Source organism: Hemicordylus capensis, chromosome 6 (assembly GCF_027244095.1).
Source record: "Hemicordylus capensis ecotype Gifberg chromosome 6, rHemCap1.1.pri, whole genome shotgun sequence".
Lineage (NCBI taxonomy): Eukaryota > Metazoa > Chordata > Lepidosauria > Squamata > Cordylidae > Hemicordylus > Hemicordylus capensis.
Genome location: NC_069662.1, coordinates 88,320,996 through 88,348,788, shown reverse-complemented (window position 1 = coordinate 88,348,788; position 27,793 = coordinate 88,320,996). Strand labels below are relative to the sequence as shown.

Sequence of the window (27,793 nt, the reverse complement as noted above, 5' to 3'; positions counted from 1 at the left end):
ATAATAATGCTGAAACCAGTCACAGCAACTGTAAAGCAGTAAAATGTTGAAGAAGAAATATTAAAGTCCTATTTCTAAGGTTCTTCACTTTTCAAGTGGAATGTGAAGCTCTTGTTGGGAGAGGATATTAAGGAATAAACAAAAGGTTGCATGTAGATGTCAGGGATCCTTACAAGCCACAGGCCGCCACAAGGGAGTGGGATGATGCCTGGATGCTTACCCTCCTGGTGTGGGCGGCGGCAATCCCTCTTGGCTGCGTGGCCCACGATGCGGCCATTTTCCTCGGCCAAGGAGCCTCTGCCTGGCCCCAACAAGGTGTCGGGACACCACTGACCGTGTGCAGTGAGATCTTGTGAGGCCAGAGTCAACTCTCTCAAGATCTCAGGCCGATGTTTCACGAGATGGCGGAATCTTGTGAGAGTTGCCCCATGTGCCGGGGCTGTATAAACCAGGACTGGCCTATGATGAGGGTCCAGTCTAGGAGGAGGGTTGTTGAGGGAAGGAGCCCTGTGAATCCTTTGGGGAGCTGGAGGCAGCAGTTCACTTGGGTAACCTGTGAAGGCAACAGGCTGCCAGAATAGTGGAGTATCACTCCCCAGGGGCCAAAACTCTGAGGTAGTCTGAAGCCCCCATCTATGCGAGAAGACAGAAGCTGGCAATAGATTATGTTAGTCCTTGAACTATAGTATTGACAGTGATAGCCAAAGCACGTACTGGATATCAGAATAAGACGAGAAGGATGTGGGAAAGGATACCATGTGCAGAAAAGCTGATCCTAGTCATGATTGCTACAATAATGGCAGGACAAGAATAGCATCCTGTAAACTTCGTCTGGATTGCTGCCATTGAAATTCACAAATCGTTGAATTCAGATTCATTGTAGAGGTTCTGATAACTCTAAATATTGTTCTGAAGCTGTACCCCAATCTGCAATGCTGTCACTCATTCTGCTTCATATGCGCATCCCAACAACTCTAGTGTATAGTTTCATAGTTTTATCAAGTTCTGTCTTTGTGATATTTGTATTTTTCAGACTTTTTGAAAAACATCTTTTCTTCAAGTGATTTTAAACACACTAAACATCTCATGCAGTTCTGTGCAACTGAGTGTCCTGTTTCGGGCAGTTGAGCCCTACAGGTATTGGGCATGGTCCACTGAGACTTGGCTGGTCATGTGGGCAGCAGCAGTGGCAGGCATGACTGGCAGCTGGAATTTGGGAACAAGAATGATGGAACAGGGGCAGGCTCGAGAAAGAGAGACAGAATTTCAGGTCAGACAGGATCTACTAGGCCCTATATAGCTCCAAGATGAAATAGACAAGTTGCTCTAGTGAGCTATAAAACACAACTCATATGTAGGAGCAGGGTCTGACACTGCTGTTGTACAGTAGGGATGTGCACAGACCTGTTCGGAGGCCCATTTACAGGCCTCCGAACAGGTTTGAACACCCGGCGGTTCAGCCAGTTCGAAGGCGGCGGGGATAACTTTAATTGTAGGGGAGGTTGCACTTACACACACCCCTGCTGCATTTCCCCCACCAGTGCTCTCTGTAAAACCAGTCTGGCAGGGCAGCAGTGTACCTTCCTGCTGCCCCGTCCTCTCCTTGGACCATAAGTGACCGGAAGTAACCTGCGTGCGTGTGCATGATTGTGTGTGTGTGTGCACGCGCAAGCATGACATGTGCGTGGGTTACTTCTGGTCACTTCTGGTCCAAGGAGAGGACGGGGAGGCAGGGAAGTATGCTGCCGCCCCGCCAGACTGATTTTACAGATAGCGCCAGCGGGGGAAACGTGGTGTGGGTGCACTCTCCTCCACCTTTAAACTTATCCTCCCCACCTTCGAACCGGCCCCCGCTGGTTCTGTTCACATCCCTACTCCTCAGTGGACAGTAATCCACCATATCTTAACTCTTGGCTGAAGTCTTGCATTTGCATGATCGATCTCTTCTCTCTCCTACCAACCAATTGCTTGACATATAAGGCAAGGCTTCACAGAGGAGCATGGTTTCCTAGGCAATTGGTAAGGACTTCAGCTGATTACTTAGATGGTCTGCTCTTCTAAGGTCAGGGTCTAAACTTGACAACAAGTCATTTTCCACATGTGGAGTTCCATGAACTGCTCCTCTTCAGGTGGAGTTAACATGTCTCAGAATGTGTAAGATTCCCAAAGTTGTCTCCTAGGGGTCAGTGTGATTAGCAGGATATCAAAGAAATCTGTATGCACATGACACAATATGCATGACAAATGTCACAACAAATCCAAATTATTCAGTAGGAATTTCCTGGAGATCAGGAAAACATAATTAGGAAAAGATTTGGCTGGACACCTTCAGACAAGTGTGAATTCATAGTTATGGCAATAAGATGAAATAAATTGCTCAATAGAACCATAAAGGGGGAGGTTTGGAAAAAGAAAAATGTTGGAGACACCAGATTTTGGCATAAGATGCCTACAGAAGGAGAATATGGTTGATTGATAGAGATTGGCTCAAGAGAAAAGTTTATTTTCCACCAAACATCAGCAGTTTTGTTCATCTCACACTCGGAGAAGCACCAGGATAAAAGTCATCAGGTGCTATGAGAAGTGAGTGAAGAGGCAACTTTCTCCAGGATTTTGCTGAGGAAAGAAAGAACCACAAGTAGTAACTTAGGAGAGGTAGTTAAGGTGAAATTGCGTTTTATTATTTATGTGCTTAATCATGAAATTGGCCTGTTTCACTTTTCACTAACAAATATAGTCAGTTTGAAGATGACCTTCAGTGTATGTAGTGATTGAGTACTTTGTGGAACCCGCTGCCAGTTCAAAGGCTTAGTACAGCCAATTCTGCAATTTATGAATATAATATACAAATTGAGTCTATGTTTAAAAAAAAGGGTATATGTTGTTTAATGAAAACTAGTTTTCAGTTTTGATACTGTTCCTAGACTTTCCAGACGTAGGTACAACTGGAAGCCACATTCCAGATGTACCTACAAATTCATGCAATTTATGTGATAATGAAAGGGGCTGCTTTTATCATAGCCCATATTAATCTTTGAGTTTATTTTAATGTAATCTTTGAAATTTTAATGAATGTGTATACCCAGCCCTCAGACCTCCATGAGTATGCATCAGACGCTTCCTAATATTCCCAACTGCCCCGTGAGTTCAGTTTTACTCCATCTCAGCCCTTCACTGTTCTCAGTTAACTCCAATACATTCTTACAGTCTTTCCCCATGCCCCTCCCTTTGCCCCTCCCTTTGCCCCTGTCCCTCCCATAGGACCTTCATGTTCTATGGCAACCCTATCATTTATGCATAGTCAGTCAGTGTAGCCACTGATACAATCTGCAGTTGTACTAAAGGCATGTGGGAAATAACATGCAATCTGTTTGGAGATTATAATATGGGCGTTTTTCTTGTTTTGTTTGTTTGTTTGTTTGTTTGTTTGTTTGTTTGCTTGCTTGCTTGTTGTTTTTGTGCATATACATGATCTGGGAAGCTCTAATTAGACATGGTTTCCAGTTAATATATACTGAAGCTATTCACATGAACGCACGAAAGCGGGCTAATGCAGCCCAGCCCAATTTTTCGCCGTCATAAGAATGAGCCCGGTGATTCTCTGGTGGCTAGCCTGCCTAAAAACCCCTCCCCTTAACCCAGGTTAGTGGAGCGAGTGCTCCGCTAACCTGGATTTTCGGGTCATGAGATGTGATGATGCATCTCCGTGTTGCACCAACTCATGAGAAGACCCCCGACCGAGAGCCTTCATCAAGCCTTCTGGCTGCAGGGGTTTCCCCTGTTGGAGATGAACTTCCAGTGCATCGACCTTTTGCACCAACTGTCCTAATTTTGCACCAACTGTCCTAGGGGCATTGGGAGTAGAGACAGTGAGTCAGGGTCTCCCTATCTGTCCCTACTCTATGACCTCTGAACTGACTCTGCAGCACTTCCTGTGCTGAGCCACAATCCTTCCTTTCCTCCTAGAGAGCAGATGGAAACATCTCTCTCTCTCTCCTTACCTATCCACTATGTAATCCTTTAGATTAGAGATAGGTCTTTCCTATCTAAGTGTATTTAACCAATAAATATTTAGTGTTTAGTCATACAAGGATCTCCATGTGTTTTCTCTAAACAGCTGCAATATCCAAACCATCCTCTGCTACCTACTCTGTAACTGGAGTGTGTGCTCATTCCTTAGTGCTCTGCTGTTTTACCTATTGTGGGTAAATATCAACAACCTCTAACATCCCCAGCATGCCCTGCACACTCGAGCGGGCCATGCTGGGACTTCCAGGGGCCAGGCGGACCCTGATCCCCACCACCCCTACCGGCTCCGTGACGGAGCTGGTAGTTGTGTGGGCTGCCAATCCGGCCGCCTAAGACGAGCGCTCTCCTTGTGTGTGTGGAGAACGGACTAAGCCCGCTCTCCCAACACTAATCCTCCCAGAGCTTCACACTAATCATAAATGCAAAACAAACAAACAAACAAATCCCGGGGGGAGTGTCTGTAAATCAGGGATTCTCAACGTTTGGTCTCCAGATGTTATTCAACTCCCATAATCCCCAACCAAAGGCCACTGGGGCTGGGGATTATGGGAGTTGAAGTCCACTAACATCTGGGGACCCAACGTTGAGAATCCCTGCTATAAGTCATAGGCTGTGATAATCTACATGTAAGTTGCATGTTACTTCTTATATCAACACGCATTTTATGTAGGGATTCTGTAACTCCTTGAGAGCTGTCTCATATTTTACAATGGTTGGGTTCAGATACAACACAAAACCATAGCTGTGCTAACCACAGTAAAGAATCTCCAGTGTGGAAGCAAGGTTAGAGGAAAACCTGGGTAGAAGTGATTGTGTGGAAGCAAGGTTGGAGAAAAAGCTACCCAGGTTTTCCTCTAACCTTGCTTCCACACAATCAAAAATTGGGAGTACAAACAGATCCCAAACCAGGGTAGAACACAGTTTTCGATTGTGTGAATGGCCTCAAGATGTTTCTGTGTAACACACCACCCTCAGTTAAATAAACAAATGAGCACAGATGAAAACCTCCTCCGATCCTCAGCTGTTAAATTTCTTACATGTTCCATGACTGACAGAGAGACTTCTATAGACTAGAGAGTGCAGTCTTTCTTGCCCTCACTCTGAACTGAGGCCCTGATATTGTCACATACCAAATCTAACTGGCTATGCAGTGGTGTTATGCTGACTTCATGATGTTGAGAGGCTGGAATAGTAAAGTCAGAAAGAAGGGTTTTTGTCTTAAATGGTTGCAAAGCAGCAGCTGATCAGGACTGTGAACAGGGTGGAAAGAGCAATTAACAGTGAGTGAGGGAAGAGGTTCACCCTCAGCATTATTTTCACATTGAAATGGTTTGCTTATGAAAAGTCTGACAACAGCTTGACAATATCATGTGTTACAGTGAGTGGAGAAAAGTTACCCAGACAATCTCTTGTCCCACTTATATACAATATAGAAACTGGATCTTCCAGCCAAGGCTAAGATAGGCAGCTGGAAGAAATAAAAAGTGGCTTCTAATCAACCAGTAATAATAATATTACTTAACATTTATATAGTGCTTCATATATGCCACATCTTGTCTATCTTTACAAAACCCCTATAAGTATAAAGGACTCCCACACAGAAGGAAGTATCTGCACCTCTTGAATTTTGGCAGTATCTGCATATCTGGGAGAGGAGAGCTGGTCTTGTGGTAGCAAGGATGACTTGTCCCCTTAGCTAAGCAGGGTCCACCCTAGTTGCATATGAATGGGAGACTTGATGTGTGAGCACTTTAAGATCTTTCCCTTAGGGGATGGAGCCGCTTTGGGAAGAGCATCTAGGTTCCAAGTTCCCTCCCTGGCATCTCCAAGATAGGACAATACTTTTTTTTAATAGGACAAGATTTTTTTTATTGAACTAACAAACTACCAAAGCATACAGTATGTTACCAAAGCACAATTATATACAAAGTGGTTGTTTGTACATGATATATCTCCAAGATAGGGCTGAATGAGATTCCTGCCTGTAATCTTGGAGAAGCTGCTGCCAGTCTGTGTAGACGATACTGAGCAAGATAGACCTATGGTCTGACTTAGTATATGGCAGCTTACTATGTCCCTATGTTTCTATGTTCCTATTTCTCTTCCTCAGAGCTCTTAAACCATAGAAGATGCATCCCTTTGAAAAAATGGTCAGCCTAAAGAGGGGTCATGAACTAATTCTGCTAATCTAACCAAATACACTTCCATTGGGTTTCCTTGTGCCCCACCTACCACCTTAGTTAAACATCGAGCCCTTTCTCACGATTGGTGAGAAAGGGCTACAGGTTCAGTGGGGAGGAAGCCTTAAAACGCTTACCTCCCTGCAGACGATCCATTCCTGTTTGTTGGGCCCGAACGACTGATGGCTGATTGACGATTGAAGGTTCAGGGTGCCAGGATGTGTTGCCCCACTCGCTTCCCTCCCATAATGCACTGCACGAGTACATGGTGAATTATGGGGATCACCTTCCCCTCCCCTCCCTGAAGCTGGCTGGGAGCCCTGCAGTTTACCAGACCAGCGGGTGCTGGCAGAAAAGCAGAAAAACAGGGTTAAGGGAGCAATCGCTCTCTCAACCCTGTTTAAGAGGGTGGCGCCGGAGGTGGATTTGCCACCGAGGCGCCGCTGAGAATGGACATGATCCTGGCGGTTCTCACATGTAGGCAAAACTGGGCTTGGCTGCAGTAGCCTGGTTTTGCCTGCGTGTGAGAACAGCCTCCTTATCTTACCACATTACTCTTTCAGACCGGTTTTATCTAGGGGGAGGGAATAGTAATAAGTAATAAAGATCCAACTGCACCACACAGAGTAACTATAGCCCTGTTCATCTGAATGTATGTAGAGAGGAAGGACCTTTCTCCCACAAGGGACCCACAAGTTTAATGGAGGACAATGGTCAGAAAATAGGCCATCTTTACTCAGTCAGTGGTACACTTAGACTGCATCCCAGCTCCAAACAAATGCTAAGTCCTCCCATCTCTACTACTACTATTACTACTACTACTACTTGATGTATGAGCACTCAGGGGATGGAGCCGCTCTGGAAAGAGCAGAAGGTTCCAAGTTCCCTCCCTGGCTTCTCCAAGATAGGGCTGAGAGAGATTCTTGCCGGCAACCTTGGAGAAGCCACTTCCAGTCTGTGAAGACAATACTGAGCTAGATAGACCCATGGTCTGACTCAGTATATGGCAGGTGCCTGTGTTCCTATGTACTACTACTACTACTACTACTACTACTTATATACCACTTTTTAACAAAAGTTTCCAAAGCATTTTACATAGATAGATAGATAAATATGGTTCCGTGTCCCGAGGGAGCTCACAGTCTAAAAAGAAACATAAGGTAGACACCAACAGCAGCCACAGGAGGGATGCTGTGCTGGGGTTGGATAGGGCCAGTTGCTCTCCACTTGCTAAATATAAGAGAATCGCCACTTTAAGAGGTGCCTCTTGGTTCAGTTAGCAGGGGTTTCTAAATCATTATTTAGGTCTCTCTCTAAATCGCTATTGCTTTCAGGCTGCAATCCTAGGCATGCTTACTTAGGAGTAAGGCATACTGGGGACACCATGGGACATATTTCCAGGTCAACATGCATAGGATGGATTTGTAAGGCAGCTTTCAGAGAGGATGGCCCAACTCAGAGAAGAGGAAACTGACCATCTGGCTTTCCGGGATGCACTCTGCCTATGCCTGCCTGCTGCTGCTGCTGCTGCCGCTGTTCCAGCCCGCTCTATCCATTGCTGCTGCTTCAGCACAAGCAGCAGAAACAGACTCACTTGCTCGATAGTCCGTTGCTGCGACATGCATTTCATCTGGTCTCAAGCACCCAACTGCACTGAGCCCCTTCTGCTCATCAGGGGGACAAACCAAGAGCTCTTCATGGCTCCCACTGTTCCTACAGGATAGTCTTACCTGGGGACCAGCAAAAAATAACAATAATAATCCCTGCAGGCTGAATACAGCTCCCGGACCTCATGTTGTGCGGTTCTGGCTTAGTGGAATTTCTCAAAGAGCCTGCGTGTGTACAAACTATATACACATAGGCACTGTACACAACCACATAGCTGTGAATAGGAAAGGTCTGTGTGTAGGCATTTTCAGATGTTCCACTGAACAGATGTAGGGGGAGGATCAGTGGATGCTTGTGGCCATGATCCTGTTCCCACCTCCTCACATGTGCAGATAAACATCTGACCTGTACTGGCGAAAAAGACAATTTCGAGAAGAGTAGCTACGTTTGTTAAGTTTTAGCAGCAAAACAACTCACAATAAGTGCAGTGGCACTTACAGTGTATTGTCATCTTAGTTTGTACTCGTGCATGGAAATCTTCATAAATATTGCTGTTTTGCTCTGGATAAGCATTGTCAAGAGTTAGGTAGTACTACATAACACAGTTCAAGGAACAAAACTTGATAGCCTTCATAGTTTTTCTCAAAAATGTGTCACTCTTTATGCAGATTTTTGCCCTTTGCCGGTTTTGCTAGTGAGTGACAGCCTCATCTTCAAATGCTGTGCCATCCTAAATCTCATTTCTTTCAGTGGTGATAGCACAATTGGGGATGCCCGGAGGATCAGGCAGTAGCAGCATGTTCATTTAATACATGCTAATAGTCTGTGTGATACTAAAATAACTGTGTATAATTGTCATATGCTTCACCCTAACTGGCAACACTTAAGTTGATTGATGGCATTTGTTTATTCATAGTCAGTCTCCAGAAGAGTTTTTTTTAAAAAGAAAAGAGATGAATGGGATTGACAAGAAAACTGTTTTTAAAAGAAAGGCATTCATTCATTACAAAATTTTAAGGAAATGAACATCTTTGAAACTGTTCTGTGCAGTTGCTGGGTAGGTCCAGCCTTAGGTTTTTGGTTTGGGGTGGGGTTTTTTGCGGGGGGGCGGGGAGGTCATCCTAGCCAGCCTCCTGTGCATTGTGTCCTTCACTTGGTGTGCCTCCTCCTTTAGTGCCCATGGCAGGAAGACCTTCCCCCAAATAGTGCCAAGCCCACATTGATGCAGTCTTTCTTGAGCATTTGCTCTATGAAATATTTTATGTTTTAATGCTGCATAATCTGCTCAACGAATACAGAGACCTGGTTGCTCTTACTCAAGCTTTATTGATAATGTTATGTAGCAGTTACACAGACTCCTTCCTCCCTTAGCTCTCTGACCTGTACCATGGAGCTGTGCTTCCAGTCTCTCACCAAGTCAGATAATGCTGTTCCTGCAGCTCCCTCTGTTGGTAGGGAGGACTCTCTATCTTAACAGTGCACATACATGGTACCATTTTGGAGAGAGGTTATTTATACATACATAAGCCACCTAATGGCACAGTGGGGAAGTAACTTGCCTAGGGAGCAAGAGGCTGCCGGTTCGAATCCCCACTGGTATGTTTCCCAGACTATTGGAAACACCTATATTGGGCAGCAATAGCAATAGCACTTACATTTATATACCGCTCTATAGCTGAAGCTCTCTAAGCGGTTTACAATGATTTAGCATATTGCCCCCAACATTCTGGGTACTCATTTTACCAACCTCGGAAGGATGGAAGGCTGAGTCAACCTTGAGCCCCCTGGTCAGGATCGAACTTGTAACCTTCTGGTTACAGGGCGGCAGTTTTACCACTGCGCTCACCAGGGGCTCAGCAGCGATATAAGAAGATGCTGAAAGGCATCATCTCATACTGTGCGGGAGGAGACAATGGTAAACCCCTCCTGTATTCTACCAAGGAAAACCACAGAGCTCTGTGGGCACCAGAAGTCGACACCGACTCGATGGCATGACTTTACCTTTACATACATACATACACCAACTCATTCTATATTTGAGGCAGCATACAAAATCTAGATCTATGAAACAACTAAAAATAAGTAATTAAACCATAGACATGGTACTATAAAAAGCACTCTGAGGCCTAAGATTCTCTGGGCTGTACCACTTCAGACTGAGGTGGAACTCACATTATTGCATGTTCTTTTGTACAAAGATATTATCTACACATAAAAAATAGATGACAGAGAGAAGGGTTCTAACCTAGCTTTCTCCTTGACATGCTACTTTTCTATGTTTCTCTGTGCTTACCTGCAGCCCAGCCCAGAAAGAGGTATCTATCAGCTCATCTGCTTTTGTGAAAATTAAGCCTGAGAGTTAAACAAAACGTAGCCCTAAAAAGTAGTGCCTTGCATTGTTTCCAGGACCTAAAGAGGAAAATGCATTGGCACACCTTCTTGGGGAGTTCATTCAGAGTCCTGGAGCAACAAATGTAAAGGCCCTGTTGGAGTAAGGGCATCACACTTGATCTTAGGAGGTGTCAGGGCAGAGGAAATATCTCAGAAGAGGTGTGCTTGAAGATATGCAGATCCTGTCAGTGGACTTTAAAGATCAGAAGAACCAGCATTCCCTTGTCACTTCTAGAATTGCCATGAGAGACTGGAGCCAGAGAGATTAGGTCCCAGACAGGGGCATCTTTAGGGGGTGGCCCATTCGGCATGGGTCCCTAATGAATTGCTCAGAGCCCTGAATCTCATCAGCCCCTGAGCACCTCCAAGACCAGAAAGGAAGAGCAGCACAGGAGGAGCCTGAACAGGGCATGGAAGAGAGCTGCTATTCTTACCTAGCTCTCTGCTGCTTCCACCTTCACAGGTTCTGTATTAGAATATTACAGACTTTAAAAAAATACATAATTATTTTGTGGGGGGATATGATTGAGTTTAATTATGAAAATGGGAACTGTGGTCCCAGGACCTGGATCTTTTAAGTACCTAGCAGTGTCCCTGGGCCCAGAATGACATCTTTGGTACAAAGTTTGTCCAAAATGTTCTGCCCTATCTGAGGTTTTAAGCTGGGTGTTGTGTTGGTAGTGATCGGGGAGAAGGTCAGGACGGGTTAATTATAAGGGATACAGATTGCATGACTCTTGCCTGCATGAAGCTTTGGACTGCAGCCATTATTTATATAATCATTCACAATAATTAAGACCCATTTCTACTTGGAAAAATGAGCAGAAATGAAGTATTTCAAAAACAGTATTACTAGAAGTAATGGTCCCTGATTCAGATATTGCCTCTGCTGTAAACTCCTGCTGACATCCTGACTAATGAAGCACTGGTGCAAAAGGAGAAGCACTATTGCTTCTCAAAAGGTCAACTAGCACAGCTCCACTGCTGGCTCAGCGGTGGGGACAAATTTCAATGACCTTCTCTTCCCCAGAAAGCTCTTTGTGACACTTGAAAAAATGTCCCTGAGCGTCACACAGCCCTAAAGGACATATTGTCAGGTGACACAGAGGACTTCCAGGGGAAGGAGTGAGTATTGAAATTCATTCATTCATTCATTCATTCATTCATTCATTCATTCTCTCTCTCTCTCTCTCTCTCTCTCTCTCTCTCTCTCTCTCTCTCTCTCTCTCACACACACACACACACACACACACACACACACACAGCATTAGTTTGACACTGTTGCTGCTCTTGTGAGACTGGGTCTGCAGGATCCCTAGTGGTCCCTGTATCTCTCCATCATCTCCCTGCTCTTGCTGTTTGGGTGAACTGTTATTGATGAGAGGCAGAAGTTCTTCCTCCTCTTTTCTGGTTTGCCACATGTTTGTCATTGAGAGTCTCACTGCCCATCCCCAGCTGGGACTGCATCTTGCTGACCCAGTGGCATGTGCTTTGGATGTACAGTAGGTAGCCCTGGGCAAGCCTCTTAGCCTCAGTTCCTCTATCAGCAATCTGGGGATAGAGTATTGAACTTCCTTACAAGGTTGTTGTAAATGGTACAGTTCAGAGTAATAATGATAGTCATAAAAAATAATAGCAAGAACCTCTATTTTTGAAATATATATTTCATGTATTAAAAATATACCTGTCTCTGATATTTTGGTCACATTTTCTGAATCCCTCTATGATAACCTCTTTTTTTTTTTTTTTTTTGGGAAACAGATGAACTCAATTGAGTTGCTGTGAAACAACCTCAGTGTTGTCTCCATTTAGCCTGTTGTTGTTGTTGTTGTGGCTGTTATTGCCATCAATGTTAATTGTATGTAATTCCTAGATGTGTACAATGGTGGAAGTTTTCACAAGAACATTTTCATGATCTTTTGGAAGGATTTGTTCACAATGACACCAGTGCAAGTTTTAGCCATAACTGAAAGGCATTGATGCTATTTTGCCCTTCTTCAACAATCCCTTTTTGGACACCACTCTCAAAAAGCCTTCTTATTCAGTTCAGTGCTGGAGAAGCTCTGTGAGTGCAAAAGGCTATATGCACAAAGCAGCGTCTTTCATTGCACTGTAACCCAGTAAAGGTGAGATGCAGGATTTAAGTAGATTTTGTTTAAGGCTGATGCTAAGCCTGCTGTGTCAGCAAATAATATTTAGGATGGCTCCCTCCCCTCCCCCCCCAAATGTTACCATTTGGGACAAGCTTATATTAGCATTACAGAACTATTATGATGGCACTGCATACAGATATACCAGTGCAGATTTTAAGATTGGGTATAACTGGCTTGAATCAAAAGGGCCCCTTTAGATGTTGTAAAAACTCAGCATATTGTAGTCACATACAGCATCCCCGAGAACACATTCTGAAGCCCCACCCCAGTGTTCTGCATCACAAAATGAATCTGACCGTGAGTACAGTGTTTGTCTCTGCAGACAAATGCTATAATAATGGACAGAGAAGGTGGGGCTTCTGAGCGCATCAGCAAAGGAGTGGAGATTCAGAGTGCGCTCTAGAGGATTCTGTGTGTGAGTACAGCACCCCCCGTTTTGATAATTTCTGAAGAGGGCTAAAGAGCTGGACCTTAAGTAAGGTGAACTGTGTATAGGGCAGAAGGCATACTGTTCAGTAGTTTGAAATCAAAGGAGGGTTCCATTCAAAATTAGTGGGAATGTGGGCTGTACCTTGCAGAACATATCTTATTTGCCTTACAAAAAATAATGTAATTGTTTCTTTATTGCATTTATATAATGTGCCATATAAAATCTCTGGGCAGTTTACAAACAATTGAAATCTTAAATCATATAAAACAAATTATGGCTCAACCATGCAAAGAGGAGAGCTGGTCTTGTGGTAGCAAGCATGACTTGTCCCCTTAGCTAAGCAGGGTCCGCCCTGGTTGCATATGAATGAGAGACTAGATGTGTGGGCACTGTAAGATATTCCCCTCAGGGGATGGAGCCGCTCTGGGATGAGCAGAAGGTTCCAAGTTCCCTCCCTGGCTTCTCCAAGATAGGGCTGAGAGAGATTCCTGCCTGCAACCTTGGAGAAGCTGCTGCCAGTCTGGGTAGACAATACTGAGCTAGATGGACCTATGGTCTGACTCAGTATATGGCAGCTTCCTATGTAACTTGCTGGGAGGCTGAGCTGCTTTTCAGCCTAACCTACCTCAAAGGGTTGTTGTGAGGTGAATTAGGGTAACAATATACATAACCGTTTCCTTTGATTAACAAACCAGGATGCAAATGAGCTGGATAATAAACTGCCTGAGTGTAGCACATCACAGGACTGGTTTGAACATCACTTTCCAACAGGCCCTGCTTTAATGGGAGCGAGATGTGAGCACATCGTGAACATTCACAACTCCCCCTGCACCATGCCAACGAATCATCCCTCTACACATGCTCCAAATATTACTTTGTAGTATATGCAGAGGGACAGTTCAGACAAACTACCCCCATGTATTAAGGAACTACCCACTACATGGGAGATGTGCACATTCAGGGCACGCTCATGTCATGAGAGGAGAGCTGGTCTTGTGGTAGCAAGCATGACTTGTCCCCATAGCTAAGCAGGGTCTGCCCTGGTTGCATCTGAATGGGAGACTTGATGTGTGAACACTGTAAGATATTCCCCTCAGGGGATGAAGCCGCTCTGGGAAGAGCATAAGGTTTCAAGTTCCCTCCCTGGCTTCTCCAAGATAGGACAAGATTATTTTTTTTAATAGGATATGATTTTTTTATTGAACCAACAAACTACCAAAGCATACAGTACGTTGCCAAAGCACAATTATATACAAAGTGGTTGTTTGTACATGATATATCTACAAAGATTTACACACAAGGATTTGGAAACCCACAAGGTTATGAAGTATATGCAGGTAGTACTGTAACTTGGGGGTAGGGGATTTCAAGGCACATCAGGTAATCGTGGGGGTGGGGGGGTTACGTCCGACGTCCATTTCCACAATTTGTCCAAGACAGGGCTGAGAGAGCTTCCTGCCTGCAACCTTGGAGAAGCCGCTGCCAGTCTGTGAAGACAATACTGAGCTAGATAGACCAATGGTCTGACTCAGTATATGGCAGTTTCCTATGTTCCTATGTTAATCATGTGGAAGTGGGGCTGGTCCGAAAGCTTTGTCCAAACTGGCCCATGGAGGAGATGCTCTCAAAATACATTACTTAAATACAGATTACTTAGAGAAAAAATTAATCAAAGCTCATGAATGTCTAGCTCTGTACACCCCACATTTCTAAAAAATGCCTATCAGATTCATAGCAATTAATACATCATAAATACTAGGAACTGCATCTGAAAATGATGCGAATTGGCCCCATCGATTTAACTGATTACGTTTCAATTATGTCGACGGAAGTCCAATATTTTCTGAAAAGCTCAAGGTAGGTATCATTGGGCTTTAAAAAAGAAAAGAAAAGAAAAGAAACAAAAAAACACACATCAACAATGGAGTAATGTTAGTGGTTCCTATCTGCAATAATCTAATGCTGACAGAGAGTAGTATTTTATTTAGTAATTAACAGTGTAAAGGGGAGAGAAGCTGTCATGTTGGTTCTTAAGCTGGGGAATGTGATGAAAGATGATATCTCCGATCTCATCCTTTCCACTTGTTTAGGATTGTCAGGATGAGAAATGTCAGCATTATGAAAGCTCAGCTCTGCTCTTGATATGATAAAACCCTTCAAAAGCCAGTCTCTCTCTCTCCCTCCCTCCTCCCCTCCCTTCTCTCTCTCTCCCTGCACTTGCTTCTTTTTTATTTATCCTGTTTTGTTAGATGGCAGAAATATAATTCTTTTCTTTCTTCCTATTATAAGCCACCATTTTTGTTTTATTATATGTTTCACAACCTCTAATGTCCCACTGAAAATTACCTTGTTAAATGACAGTGTTTCAAAGCCATGAATCCTTCCCCCACACCCCATTCCCTCTGAGGTTTGAAACAGTCAACAGACTGTAAAGAATAAATAATAAAAAAGTATTGATTATTTTGATGACTGTGAGATTCAATTAAGTATTAATTTTGCCCTCCAGTGGACCTATCAAGGTATTCAAAAGGGAGGATTCGGCTTGAACTAAATGCGCGCTGAGTGCTTCAGCCTTAAATAGGGAGAAAATGTGTTTACCTACAGTATTTGAAGAAGAGTGCATTGATGCACAGAGTCCAATATTTAAGTGCTGTGCAAATTAAACCCTGGTGACAGTGACATTGTTTTCGGCGATATGAGTATTGACTAAAGAAGTGCATTCGATGACAGCTTAAACTATTTGTATTGATTAACATTTTCATAGATTATCATGTGTCATATCAAATTCACTTTTCAGACATGAATACATTAAAAAACCCATAGGCAACCATCGACCAATGTGCGGTTGGGGCAGAGGGAACATGCTAACCAACCTACTTGCGTGCTGGTCACCTGTTCTCTGCATAAGAACCATTTAGGCATGAACTTAGCAATAAATAGTTGGCAGATAGCACAACAAGGTCACTTGATTCTTTTTTTTACTCCCCCCTCCAGTTTTTGATGATTTAGTGGGAAAGCAAATGGTAGATTGTATTTGGAAGTCCTAACTGCCCCCCGCCCCATTTGCTCTGAATGGGAAGATAAAATAGAGAATCAGGAGACAATTAGAAACAAAAAACCAGATATGTATTTTACATATGTGCATACGCATTATGGAAATACAATGTCCCAAACACAAGAATGATTGCAAACATTTTGTAAGTATCCTTCGCCGGTTTTGTCTTTTTAAAATGTTAATATGTATTTCTCATATTATCTTTAATATATATTTCAGTGTGAGGTTTGGACCCAAAGACAAAAGAGTAAATCTTTCATTGTCTTGTCTTGATTGTGTGTGATGACATGAAATACCTTTATTTTATTTTTGTTAATTATTTCTTTGCATTGTTATGAAAACATTTTTGCACTGTGAGTATTGTTTTGCTTCTGATTTGATATTAATGTTATAAAAGTGAGGATACTTTTTTTTAGAATGAGAGAGAGAGAGAGAGAGAGAGAGAGAGAGTGCTCTAGGACATTCATAGGTTTAAAAAAATGTACTGCTGAACTACACTTGGCAGCAATTTCCTCGCTCTATCCTGCATTAAAGTAAAGAGCAAGGTGTAAAAACATACACACAAAGAAGCACACCCCGCAATTAAAGCTGTATTGGTTATGTAGCTTTCACTGAAGTTTTTCTCCAAAGCATCCGGAATCTCTCACATGCTAGTTGAGCTTTAATAGGGTGGGGAGTAATGGAAAACTCATTGGATCTGTAATAGCTCTTCACTTGACTGCAGCCAGCAATAACAGCAGGAGCAGCCAGAGATAAGAGAAAGAGGGAGAGAGGGTGTGTGTGTGTGTGTGTGTGTTTGTATGTATGTGTGTGTGTAAGAGAGAGAGAAAGGGAGAGAGAGAGAGGGAGTGGGAGATAGAATACGCACACCAAAGCTGCTACTTTCCCCCCCTCACTCTTTCCCCCCCAATCCTAGGATCCAATGATAGCTGGACAAGTCAGTAAGCCCTTGCTGTCACTGCGGAGTGAAATGAATGCAGAGTTGAGAGGTGAGGACAAGGCAGCTGCTTCAGACAACAAGCTGAATGAGCCCCTGCTTGTGCCTGTGGAATCAAATGACAACGAGGACACTCCCAGCAAGCTCTTCGGTAAGTCTGTCTAGGTATTTCGTGTTTGGAGTGTTGTAGTTGCCTCTGTGTTGGTGCCACAGAATGTGAGAGCACAGGAAGCAGATCAGATGATAACGTTTGATGGAGCCAACTTCTGTTGGGGGAAGAGTGCGCGCAAGCTTTCTCTGCCCTGCTTGAAAGAGTGCGCTCACTGACTGGCAAAAGTTTGGTCTGATAAATGCCATTGCATTGACGACTTTAGCTGCGACCCACAAACCACATATTCTGGAATAGCTCTAGAATAGTCAGCAATGCCATCCTTGCATCAGTGGCTCCTAGATCACTACCTTTTGTCTTTGGGATGTTCCGTTGTGGTGCTGTCATCGAGTCCAGAAAAGTAATCTCTTATTTTGGGTTGCTCAGTTTTGTAAGGATTGTGTGTGTAAATTGAAACTTGTGAGTGGGCAGCCAAAAGCTTCAGATTTTCTTTGCAAATCCATGTGAAAACGACCTCTCCTAACACTCCTGTCTGCTGTAAACTTTTCTTGTGCATCTTGAGAGAATGTCTTGGTTTTCTTTTGTTTTGTTTGTAGCTCTTTGAAAAGAGATGGTATCTCTTTTGCATTTTATTAGCTATTATTATGCCATTCTCAAAGTATTATTTGTTAAAGAGTTATTATTTATCATGGTTTTCAAGTGAAGGAAATGAAAAGATATCTTTAGCTGAGATTTGTGTTCTACAATTTCAGTTAGAAAGAAAAGCCCCCCCCCCCATGCAGGATGACATACACTGTATATTTTAAACAGCTGCATAAATAGCTAATCAAAATGTAGCCTTTTGCAAATATTGGTTTCAAATCCAAAATGAAAATAAGAAGAGTGGAACTCCAGCCCAGACACCTGTCATTCAAACCAGTGACACCCTGTTAGACAACTCAAGCAACTGTAATCTCTAATCAGAAAAGGGAGCAGAGTGTGTTCGGGGGTGTGCTTGAGTGATAAATGTTGATATATGTCTGTGCTAGATCAGCTCTACATAGTACAATGTGACATTTAGATTCTGCATCAGTTCCTTCTGAAAGAGTCCCTTTTAATTATTTCCACATGCAACTTTGCAAAAAGAACATAAGGAAGCTTGTATTTTGCTTTTTACAGACTGTTTGTAGTGAAGTGAAGTATCTTGTTTGAAAGAATAATATGCCTTTTAAAGAATAGCCAACATTGTTTAAAAAATCTGCAAGGAAGCTGAAGATATGCTCAAATGCCTGTATTTTAGCTGTAGTATGAAGCTGGGAAATGATGTTTGTAAAGGGTCCATGCAATATTGATCAAAAGAGCTGCCCTATCATTTTTAGAGGGATAGTTAGATGCAAGAAAATAATGTAATTATGTAACAGCCCACCAGATCATTATAGCTGAATTATTAAATGCCCACTACTGAATAAAAGAATTTCAATTTAAGTATTACTTGTTAGTGATATCTACTTCTATGAAATTTGGTGTTGGGGGAGGGGGAATATAATTTTCCTTTTCCTTTTACTTGTGAATATTATGAAATCCATTTTAAAGAAGGAAGGAATTGTGAGATTTTCAAAAAAATTAAAGTTGATATTTACAACAAACATATAAACAATTTAAAAATCCTTTTAATGTTTATGCTTTGTGAAAGCAGGAAACAAAGACAAAGATTTGTTTGTTTTGGCAATTTATCAGTCAATAAAACTTATGATGAAATACACTATACATCAGACTTTTAACAAAACTGTCTGTACACCAGCTGATTGTGTTTTGATGTGTATTTTAGTCCAGATAAGTTCTAAAATAAGAGATAAAGTCTCCTTAATGATAATTGCATAGTCCATTTTCATTGTAGAAAACTTTTGTACAGGCATTGCTTGAATACTTTTAAAAAGGTGGTTGTTTGTTCTTTTAAATTGCAACAGAATTGATTTGCAACAGGTTAATTCTTCATGAAAAATATACAAATAAAATTACTCTAATTATGTATTTATTAATGAATATGTTTGAATTAGGCCACAATCCACTTGAGCACTTTTAAATGCCATTTATTGTGATGGCTGCTAAGTACTTGAATCTCCCATTTATGTCCATAGTCTTAAAAGTGCTGAATCTTGGCTGGATTATGCTCTTTGTTAACAGTAACAAGACTGTTCATCACTTTTTAAAAAGCAAGATTGTGCCCATTAGTTTGCATGTATCTGATGAATGTGGAGTGGGCAGTTGAAAACAGTCTTCTTCAGGCCACTTTATCAGGAGTAGTCTCATTGATTTCATTGATAATATTTTGGGGAAAACCCCTCTTCTTCCCAGTCAGTATATCAGTGTGGGCTATCCAGAGTTGTACTTTGCATTCCAATTACATATACCTGTAAGTGCAGCCTTTAAGAATGTAGAAGAATAGAGTATTGGCTGTAGAGGGCAAGAAAAGCATATCAGAAACACATGGGAAATATGCAACCCATGTGACATCTGTAGCTGGTGAAGTGATTTTTTATGTTTTATTAAGCATCCTCAGAATTACGAGTCTTAAGATAGTGTCCTCTTCTGTAGCAGTTTTTCATTGTTTAGAAATGTGAATGTTCTATTAATTACTTGGGTCTCCGTTTATAGTTGTTTTGTCCATACCAGAAATGGCTTGCTTAAATTTCATGATTCTGTTAGACAGCATTTTTATTATTGTGGAAGGTCCTAAATCTTTGTCAAGTGTAGCTCTCTTACCAGAAAAGACAAGGAGAAGGAATAATGGCTGAGGCCCTCAGCTTTCACACAAAAACACCCTGCGTTGCAGTATCTCACAGTTTCCCACAATTGTAGTGTTAGATGGTTTTATGTGTTAATATCTGATAGGACGTAGTAGGAAACTGGCTCTTTTCCAGCAGCAGTAGCTCCAGTTTCACGTGGCGGAGATTCCGGATTAAGATTAATCGTTTCTTCTTTCTTTCTTTCTTTCTTTCTTTCTTTCTTTCTTTCTTTCTTTCTTTCTTTCTTTCTTTCTTGTGAAAAGGTAATAGAACACACTTTTGGCTTACTTCCAAAATGTATACTTTGGCACTAGTGGCAGACAAATTGAAGACAACAAGTTTTTTGAGCTTCAGGAATACCAGTCTGAGTTTATTCAGCTTTCAAACTAATGTTAATAACTTTGACATAGATCTTTAGCTAACATAAACTGGTGTTAAGCTGGTTTATGTCCTGAGACTCTCTCTGTGTGTGTACGCGTGTGTACGCGTGTGTGTGTCCACGCCATATTATATTTTTAAAAGTTTCTGCCTTCCTTCCAATTAGGTTGATTCACATGCTTGCCATTTTGTAACCATTCTTCCTTTGCTCATCTTTCCTGTGTGCAAAGCTTTCATACTCAGATCCTGGAAACTGTTACCAGGATGATTAGATATACCATTTGCAAATGTGTAGGGCCCTGTGTTCTTCAAAGTATTACATCAAGAGTAAAATTTTGCTTAACTTGCATAGTTCTAAGACCTACATTACACTAATGTGATATACATCTAGATCTCATTGAAAAACCTGAGGTCACAACATTCCATGTAACATTAAATGATACATTATTCTTGTTAATATTGGATAAAAAGTTATCTCCTATTTTAGTTAGTATGATAAATTAAGGGTCAAGTAAAAAGTTAACTGAATAACTGACTTTCTAGGCTTACTGTTCAAAGGGTTAGTAAGCAAATTATGCACTGTAGCATTCCATTTCCGGTTCATGACATTGACACCAAATACAGTTTTTTTACAGAAAAGTTAAAGGTAGTAAGTAGTGTACAGTTTGACTCTTAAAACTAAGTTCTGCAGAACCACTGCTTAGAATTGTTTAAACCTAATTACACTTTGGTTATGATGATAAGTAGGAATAAGAATAATGTGATGGTGAATAATTGACATAATATTTATAAATTTCATAACTGCAATTCCGTTTTAGTCACTCAACCACCAGACTGTTTTGAGTGAAAGAGCATAAAATGTCAGGGGTGATAGCCCTGATTTCTATTCCCAAATTAGCTGTTGTACCCTTATCTGTGCTGCATCATACTTTCTACAAGCCTCTTACCATAGCCTTCTGCCAGGGTTAGAGGGACAGGGTCGTAAAGTGTCTCCTTTCCTTTTTGAATCTCTTGCATTAGATGGCTACGCCACATAGGGGCTGTTGCCCAGTGCTGACTCTTGACATTGCCCGGGTGTAGGGAATGGGTCTGACTCCCAGAGTGAAAGCAAGAGGATGAGAAGTCAATTTCTGCCAAGGCTGAGAGCCTAGTGCAATACAACATAGGATATGGCTGTTAGCACTAAAAGATGGAATCGTAAATAAAGTTAATTTGTAAAGTAGAAACGTGCAAAATAGAAATAGCTTCCATTTGAGGTCTAGTCCAACTGTCATTGAAATCAGCTGCGTCTATTGCTAGTTTTTAACACTTATTTACCAATGAGAGACTGGAAACTGAACAATGCTTTACAAGCAAAAAACAGAGAATCATGGTGTTGGATGGGTGCCTTGTAGGCCATCTACCCCAGTCCCCAACTTGATGCAGGAAATCCAGAGTCATAGCATTCCCAATAGATGGCTACCCAACCTATATTTGTAATTTAGTCATATAGTCTAAGGAAACAAAAATGTCAATCATACAGAATCCAGTCCCGTTTTTCTTATATATGTAATTTAAAATGTTTGTGATATAAAGAATGCACACATTCTAGTCAACTGAATCTATAATGTTATCTGAATCTACACTTTAGTTTTATAGATTGCAGCACTGTTTCGTAACTGCAGCATTTGGTTTTGATCCAGTAAAGCATTTTGTTTTTGTTTTGCTTTGTTGCTGGAAACAACTATTATTTTATTGAAACAAGGCTCACAGCATAGCATGGAAGACTTATGGGTGAACTACCTGTATTGTCCTGCTAGATTGATATAAGCACTGTAGTCTTTGTTGCAGCTGTCATCATTTGAGCATATTAATCAGATCAAAGTTAGTATTTATTTTAGCCATAACAGAGAAAGACTGCATCCTTTAGTGCGAGCAAATGATCAAATTGTGTGTTTTATTCCTCCATCATAAGAGGAATGAAGGCATGATCTAGTTAAACACTTTAATAGCCTGATCCTGTGTGTATTTTCTTAGACGTAATGCCCACGGATTTCAGTGGCCAAATTAGATAAGAGACTGAATAATCCGTGTTCAAATCTCCCATGTTTTGTTTTGTTTTTTGTCCAAAGCAACCACGGGGCTCCTTGAACTGGATTGGGGAAGAAGGTGCTGGGGAAGAGGGTGCTGAATCTTTCTCCCCATACTACTTTTCCAATCTAAATCCCTCCCAGCTGCTGCTTGCCCTATAGGAGAAAACATATAAGTATAATACAGATGCTTGTATGTTTTCAAATAGCAACTTCGGGAGGCAATTTATATTGGGTAGCTACACAAGGGGAAGAGTTAAAGATCCCCTCTCTTGATCCAGTTCAGTTCTCATCCCATGGCATTTGAACTAAATAAAGATGCAGAAGATCTGATCATGAATATCCTAGTCTCTTCTCTAGTCTGACCCTTGCTTTAACTGTGCATAAGATTGCAGCCTTGGGCCCCATTGATTTCAGAGGGAAAGAGTTAAGCACATGCTTAGCTCTGAAAGCAGTGATATAACAAGTGCTGAACTGGCTAGATGAAGCCCACAAGTAACTTTCACTCATTGGCTGTTAATGCCTTCAGAAGACTGGGATAGAGCTACACAAAGCACTGGCAGGTGGTTTACATGAACTTTCAGATCAGGGATGAGTTCGAACTAAAAAGCAATATATGCTTAATGGTTTCCCATGGTGAAATGCAATTGTCTTATTGTACAGAGGAATTGGGGTTTTTATCACTTGCTAGTTTCATTTGGTCATGTTGCTCTCTTCAGTAGTATTATGCATCCTGAATATACATATTTTCCTTCCTAGTGTGCATATATTACTGCTTACTGGTTATGGAAAGGGTCAGAAGTCTGAGCAGTAAACTGCACTAGATCATTCTCCCCTTAAAAATATTCATTATGAGTAGTTTTAAAAAAAATCTCCAGTCCTGCTTGGAGGTGACGGGGAAGAGAGCTGGTCTTGTGGTAGCAAGCACGACTTGTCCCCTTAAGCTAAGCAGGATCCGCCCTGGTTGCATATGAAAGGGAGACTAGAAGTGTGAGCGCTGTAAGATATTCCCCTTAGGGGGTGGAGCCGCTCTGGGAAGAGCATCTAGGCTCCAAGTTCCTTCCCTGGCATCTCTAAGATAGGGCTGAGAGAGATTCCTGCCTGCAACCTTGGAGAAGCCGCTGCCAGTCTATGTAGACAATATTGAGCAAGATGGACCTATGGTCTGACTCAGTATATGGCAGCTTCCTATGTTCCTATGCCAGGGATAGAACGGAGGACCTTCTGCATGTAAAGCATGTCACTACCACTGAGTTATGGCCCCACATTAGAATCATTTTCTGATACAAAGGCAGAGGTTGAACTGGCACTTGTTCTTTGAAATGGTGGTCACTCTAGGTCAGAACCAAAGTTATTGTCAGGTTCTCAGAATGAGTGAGAGAATAAGATAAAGGGGGTGGGGGGGGGAGATTGCTAGTGTTACAGTTCTGTTCAGGCAATGGACTAAACTTGCTCAGTTTCTTATTCTTTACTCAAGTGTATATGCTCTGCATTAGTAGTGGTTCCAGCATTGTTCAAGACCAATATATACATTTGTCTGTACTTTAAAATGTATCAATGGTATACCGTTTCTCCATTATGGAAGTTTTGGAAAAATCATATATGTGTACATGGCGTAGCTAGGGGAGAGGGGGCTTGTGTTCACCCCACTCCCTGGTGGCCCCCCAGAGTGAGGGAGATAATGAAGAAAACAGGGAGCTGGAGGCCCCTCAGGAGCTTGGGGGCCTGGGTTCTTTGAACCCATTCGCTCAATTATAGCGACACCCCTGGTGAACATGCATGTACATGTGGAATGAAGATCTTTCAGAAGGTCCACTAGAAAATATTGTTGTTTCAAGAAGGCATTACAAGTTTGCTGTGTTGTGTTCTCACAGTTTAGTTTATGAGCTATATATAACTGTATCTGCCATGGTTGAAACACATGCAACAATTAAATTATTGTGAGGTTAAAATTCAATTACATTATGAGTTTTCAACTTTATGTGGTGAAAATTAAGGACAAGGGTCAAGTTGTCATGCAGTCTTAAGTCTGTATTCCCCATCTGTCCGTGCTGCTGTGGGTGTCTAAAGCTGTGCTGGTGGTCTTGCACAAGAGCTCAATTGCACGAATACTTAAAGTTGCAGTCCCAAAGTGTCAGTGTGCAACTTTATGTGCAATTGCAGTCTTGTGCAAGACCAATTCACTGCCTTGGATGTCTGCAGCAGCATGCATTGGGTGGATATAACCTGCGTATGATGTCAGCTAGTGAAAATGTCAGCTGACATTGTTTACTACTACATGTCCTGGTTTTCCATTCCTTAACTAAGGGCAGGAATGGATGGTCTGTAAAATATAATCCTTTAAAAATGTATAGTTTGCATATTTGTGTGTACGGTATAGTTTTTGCTCCTTGTGAAATAAAATGTATAAACTAATTGTGGCTTCAACAGGTTGCTATGCACAAAAGTATTTGACTGCTTAAGATTTAGTTTCCTTAATAAAAATTCTAATTATAAATTAGAAAAAGTAATACAATCATAATTAAACATGCCAATATCTCCCAAAAGAATACTAAAATGCATAGAGCAAGTATCATATGCATTACACAAACAGCAAACTTGCAACATTGTTTTCTGCATTGGTTAAGGGTACCAATATTTTCCTATTAACCAATAAATGCTTGTTTTCTGTTACCAAATGTATTATTTTGCAACCTGACACAAAAACTATTACTTGGAAGTAAGCCCCACTGCTATTAAAGGAAGTTACTTCCAAGCAAACACGCCTAGCCAATTTTTGCCATTAATATTGTATGTCAAATTTACTGCTAGTTCTCTGATCCAGTGAGAGTGATGCACACACAAAGTAGCCCTCATGTACGCATCTGCAGCTGGATCAAAAACTGTGCAGGCAAATGGGTTCTGTTTGCGTGGTTTCTGGTTCTGGATTACGTCCTCTAGTAATCCGGGCTGTGCACACAATTGCTATTGCTGGTTCTGGAACTGCTTATGTATCCCATATCAGATGGTTGGTGCTGTCAGCTTTGGCAGTACCAATTGCCTGTTTGGAAAATGAGGAGACTGAATACAGCTCCTTCTTCTGCTGCTGTCAAAGCTGACAGTGCCAATAATCTGATTGGCAGATAAATGTAGGAAAATACATGTGTACACCACCAGAAGAACAATATACAGTTGTGTATGTGTACCACTGGATTAGGACCAGAGGAACTAAAAATTCTGGAACAGCTACCCATAAACTAGCTGTAACCAGTCCAACTGATGTTAGCAAATGGTGGTGGGAAAGTTCTGTAGATTTCTAAGGCAAAATTATGTCCCCACATGTTCTTCAATTTCTTTTAAAGTACATATTCAAAATAAACTCATATTTGAGCAAGTCCATCAAGTGGGAAAGTTATATTTTGGGGATACTTTCTCTAACAACCCCCTGAGATAATCTATAAATGTTTTTTAATCCTCCAAGAGAATGGATCCTCTTCTTATAAATTGATCCTGCCAAAATCACTTCTGATTCTGTTGATTTCACTGGAATAACTAACACCATCTTTTTAAGCTCCACCTTTTTGTAGTAAAAGGTAATCCCCAAGAGATTTGTCTCTTTACTACCTCAATTTAGATGGTTCCTGTTTCTGAAGAAACATGTTTCTTAGCAACAGTATACAGATAATTTATGAAGGAACTGGTACCTTCTTTGATTGAGAAACGTGCCTGCTTATGTTTTGGGATTAATACTACATACGATATTCATTCATACATTAAAAAGGAGAAGGATATGACGAAGCAAGGCAGAAAGAATATGACTTATAGTTATTTATTGAAACTCTCCAGATGAGGTAAAGGAAAAGTTAGATTTCCCATGTCTGTGTCTGGCTTCACTTTACATCTTCCTGCAGATCACGTTTTCTCTGTAACATTTTACATAGTCCTGTTATTCTGTTTCCCTTTTATCTTTTGTTTCTTTCTCTGCTATTGTGATTTGAGGTTTCAAATTTGTTTCTGTACAAAATATTCCTCCTTGTGTATTTGGCACATAGCATTTTTTGCAGGATATCAGAGGGTGGTAATTGTGTGTGTGTGTGTGTGTGTGTGTGTGTGTATATATATAAAGCATTCATATATAGAATAGTCTATTTGAGTTCCATGATAACTTGCCTGTGTAAGCATGTACTTCCTTGTGAGCCACATGGATCTGCCTTATATAGTGTCCAGCCAACTGATCTATCACTCAGCATTGCCTACTCTGACTAGCATTGACTCTCTGTGATTTCAGAAACCCATATAGGGAGTGTTCTGGACTCTTAGCCCTTCTGTTCAAGAGTATGAGCGCAGTAGAACAGGGGGAGATCTATGAGGGGTGCTGCTGTGTGCCGGTACACCCTGCTCGAACACACAATTTGCTGTTTAGGATGTCAGTCACTTATTGTAGCCTGTGTTTGTTAATAGATAAGAATCTTTCAGTTGGATTTCCTGCATCTGATGAAGGAAGCTCTTGTTTAAGAGATCTCGTGCCACACCCCAAAAATGTCGTTCAGGAGCCACTGGGTTATTTGGAAAGAGCCACTGGATTCTTTGCTATAAATTGCTCAGGGCTGGCTTGTAAGCTGACGGTTTAGATTGCACTTTGTATCATTGTTTTTGTCTTTAAAAAAGGGAAAACCCTGTTGTTCTTTTTAAAGGGGGTAGGTGTTCATGATCAAGATAGTATAAATCTCTGTGGCGATCAGTGATTTTCACTGGTTTTCAAGCAGGGCCCACTTTCACACAAAAAAACCCCTTCAATGCGAGAGCCATTTCCCACTGTGCTGACCTCTGCCCAGAGCTGCACTTTTTTCAGTGTTGGGAGGGCCCTTTAAGAGATACAGAGGCCCTCTATGAAGAGCTCTAGGATGAAAGCACAGGGAGGGGCTACATTTCCCTGCACTCTACACATGCCTTCCAAGATGGTGCAGGGGTTTAGGAGGGCTCTGTTTCCCTTAAGGGAGCTCCCTAGTGCTGGGCAAAGCTCAGCACTACATGGTAAGAATAGTTTTCTCTGCATGGTGCCCGGAGGATTGTGCATAGTGTTTAGCTTTGACCAAAGCTTCACACAGTTCCAACAAATTAAGTCAAGGAATCACACTTAGGCCACATTTGCACGTAACACAAAACTGCAGTTAAATGGGGCAGAGGTTTGAATTTGTGAATTCCAAATGCATGCAAGTGACCTGCAACTTGCCTCACCACACTTCTGTCTGAACCTTCAGTTTGTAGTGAGTTTCACTGTTGCAAACTGAGGTTTTGTGGCAGCAGCGTTACATCTGAACACGGATGCTGCCATAACCACGTTTTTGTGCAGCTCCTGGAACTGTAATAATAGTGAGAATGGCCCTACTCACCCAGCATTGCGCCCGCCCCATGCCTGTGGCGCTTCTTGCTGGCCGCCTTTACGAGCACTTAACCTGCCCCCTGTTAAAGATCCAGTAAAGCAGTTGCCTGGCAACAGGGACACCACCATGTCCCACCCCAAGCTTGTCAGCCTGTCAAATAGGAAAGTTACAGAGGGGACATACCCTCTCCCCCCTCTGTTCCTTGTCCCCCACTCCTGACAGTCCGGAGAGAAAGAGGATAGGATGGCAAGATGGACACTATGTGCTGAGGTCTCCAAAATGAAACAATCAAGATGTATGTTCACAAATCACAGTGGCAACATAAA

The 27,793-nt window shown here is 41.8% G+C and overlaps 1 protein-coding gene across 4 annotated transcripts in view; it reads left to right on the top strand.

Moving 5' to 3' along the window:
* Positions 1–27,793, top strand: part of POU6F2 (POU class 6 homeobox 2) — a 559,658-nt gene that overhangs the window by 148,388 nt on the left and 383,477 nt on the right. For all 4 annotated transcript variants that reach the window (XM_053259876.1, XM_053259878.1, XM_053259879.1 and 1 more), the window contains one exon: positions 16,763–16,934. In XM_053259876.1, the coding sequence (XP_053115851.1) occupies positions 16,763–16,934 (172 nt within the window). The remainder of the gene's footprint in view (positions 1–16,762; positions 16,935–27,793) is intronic.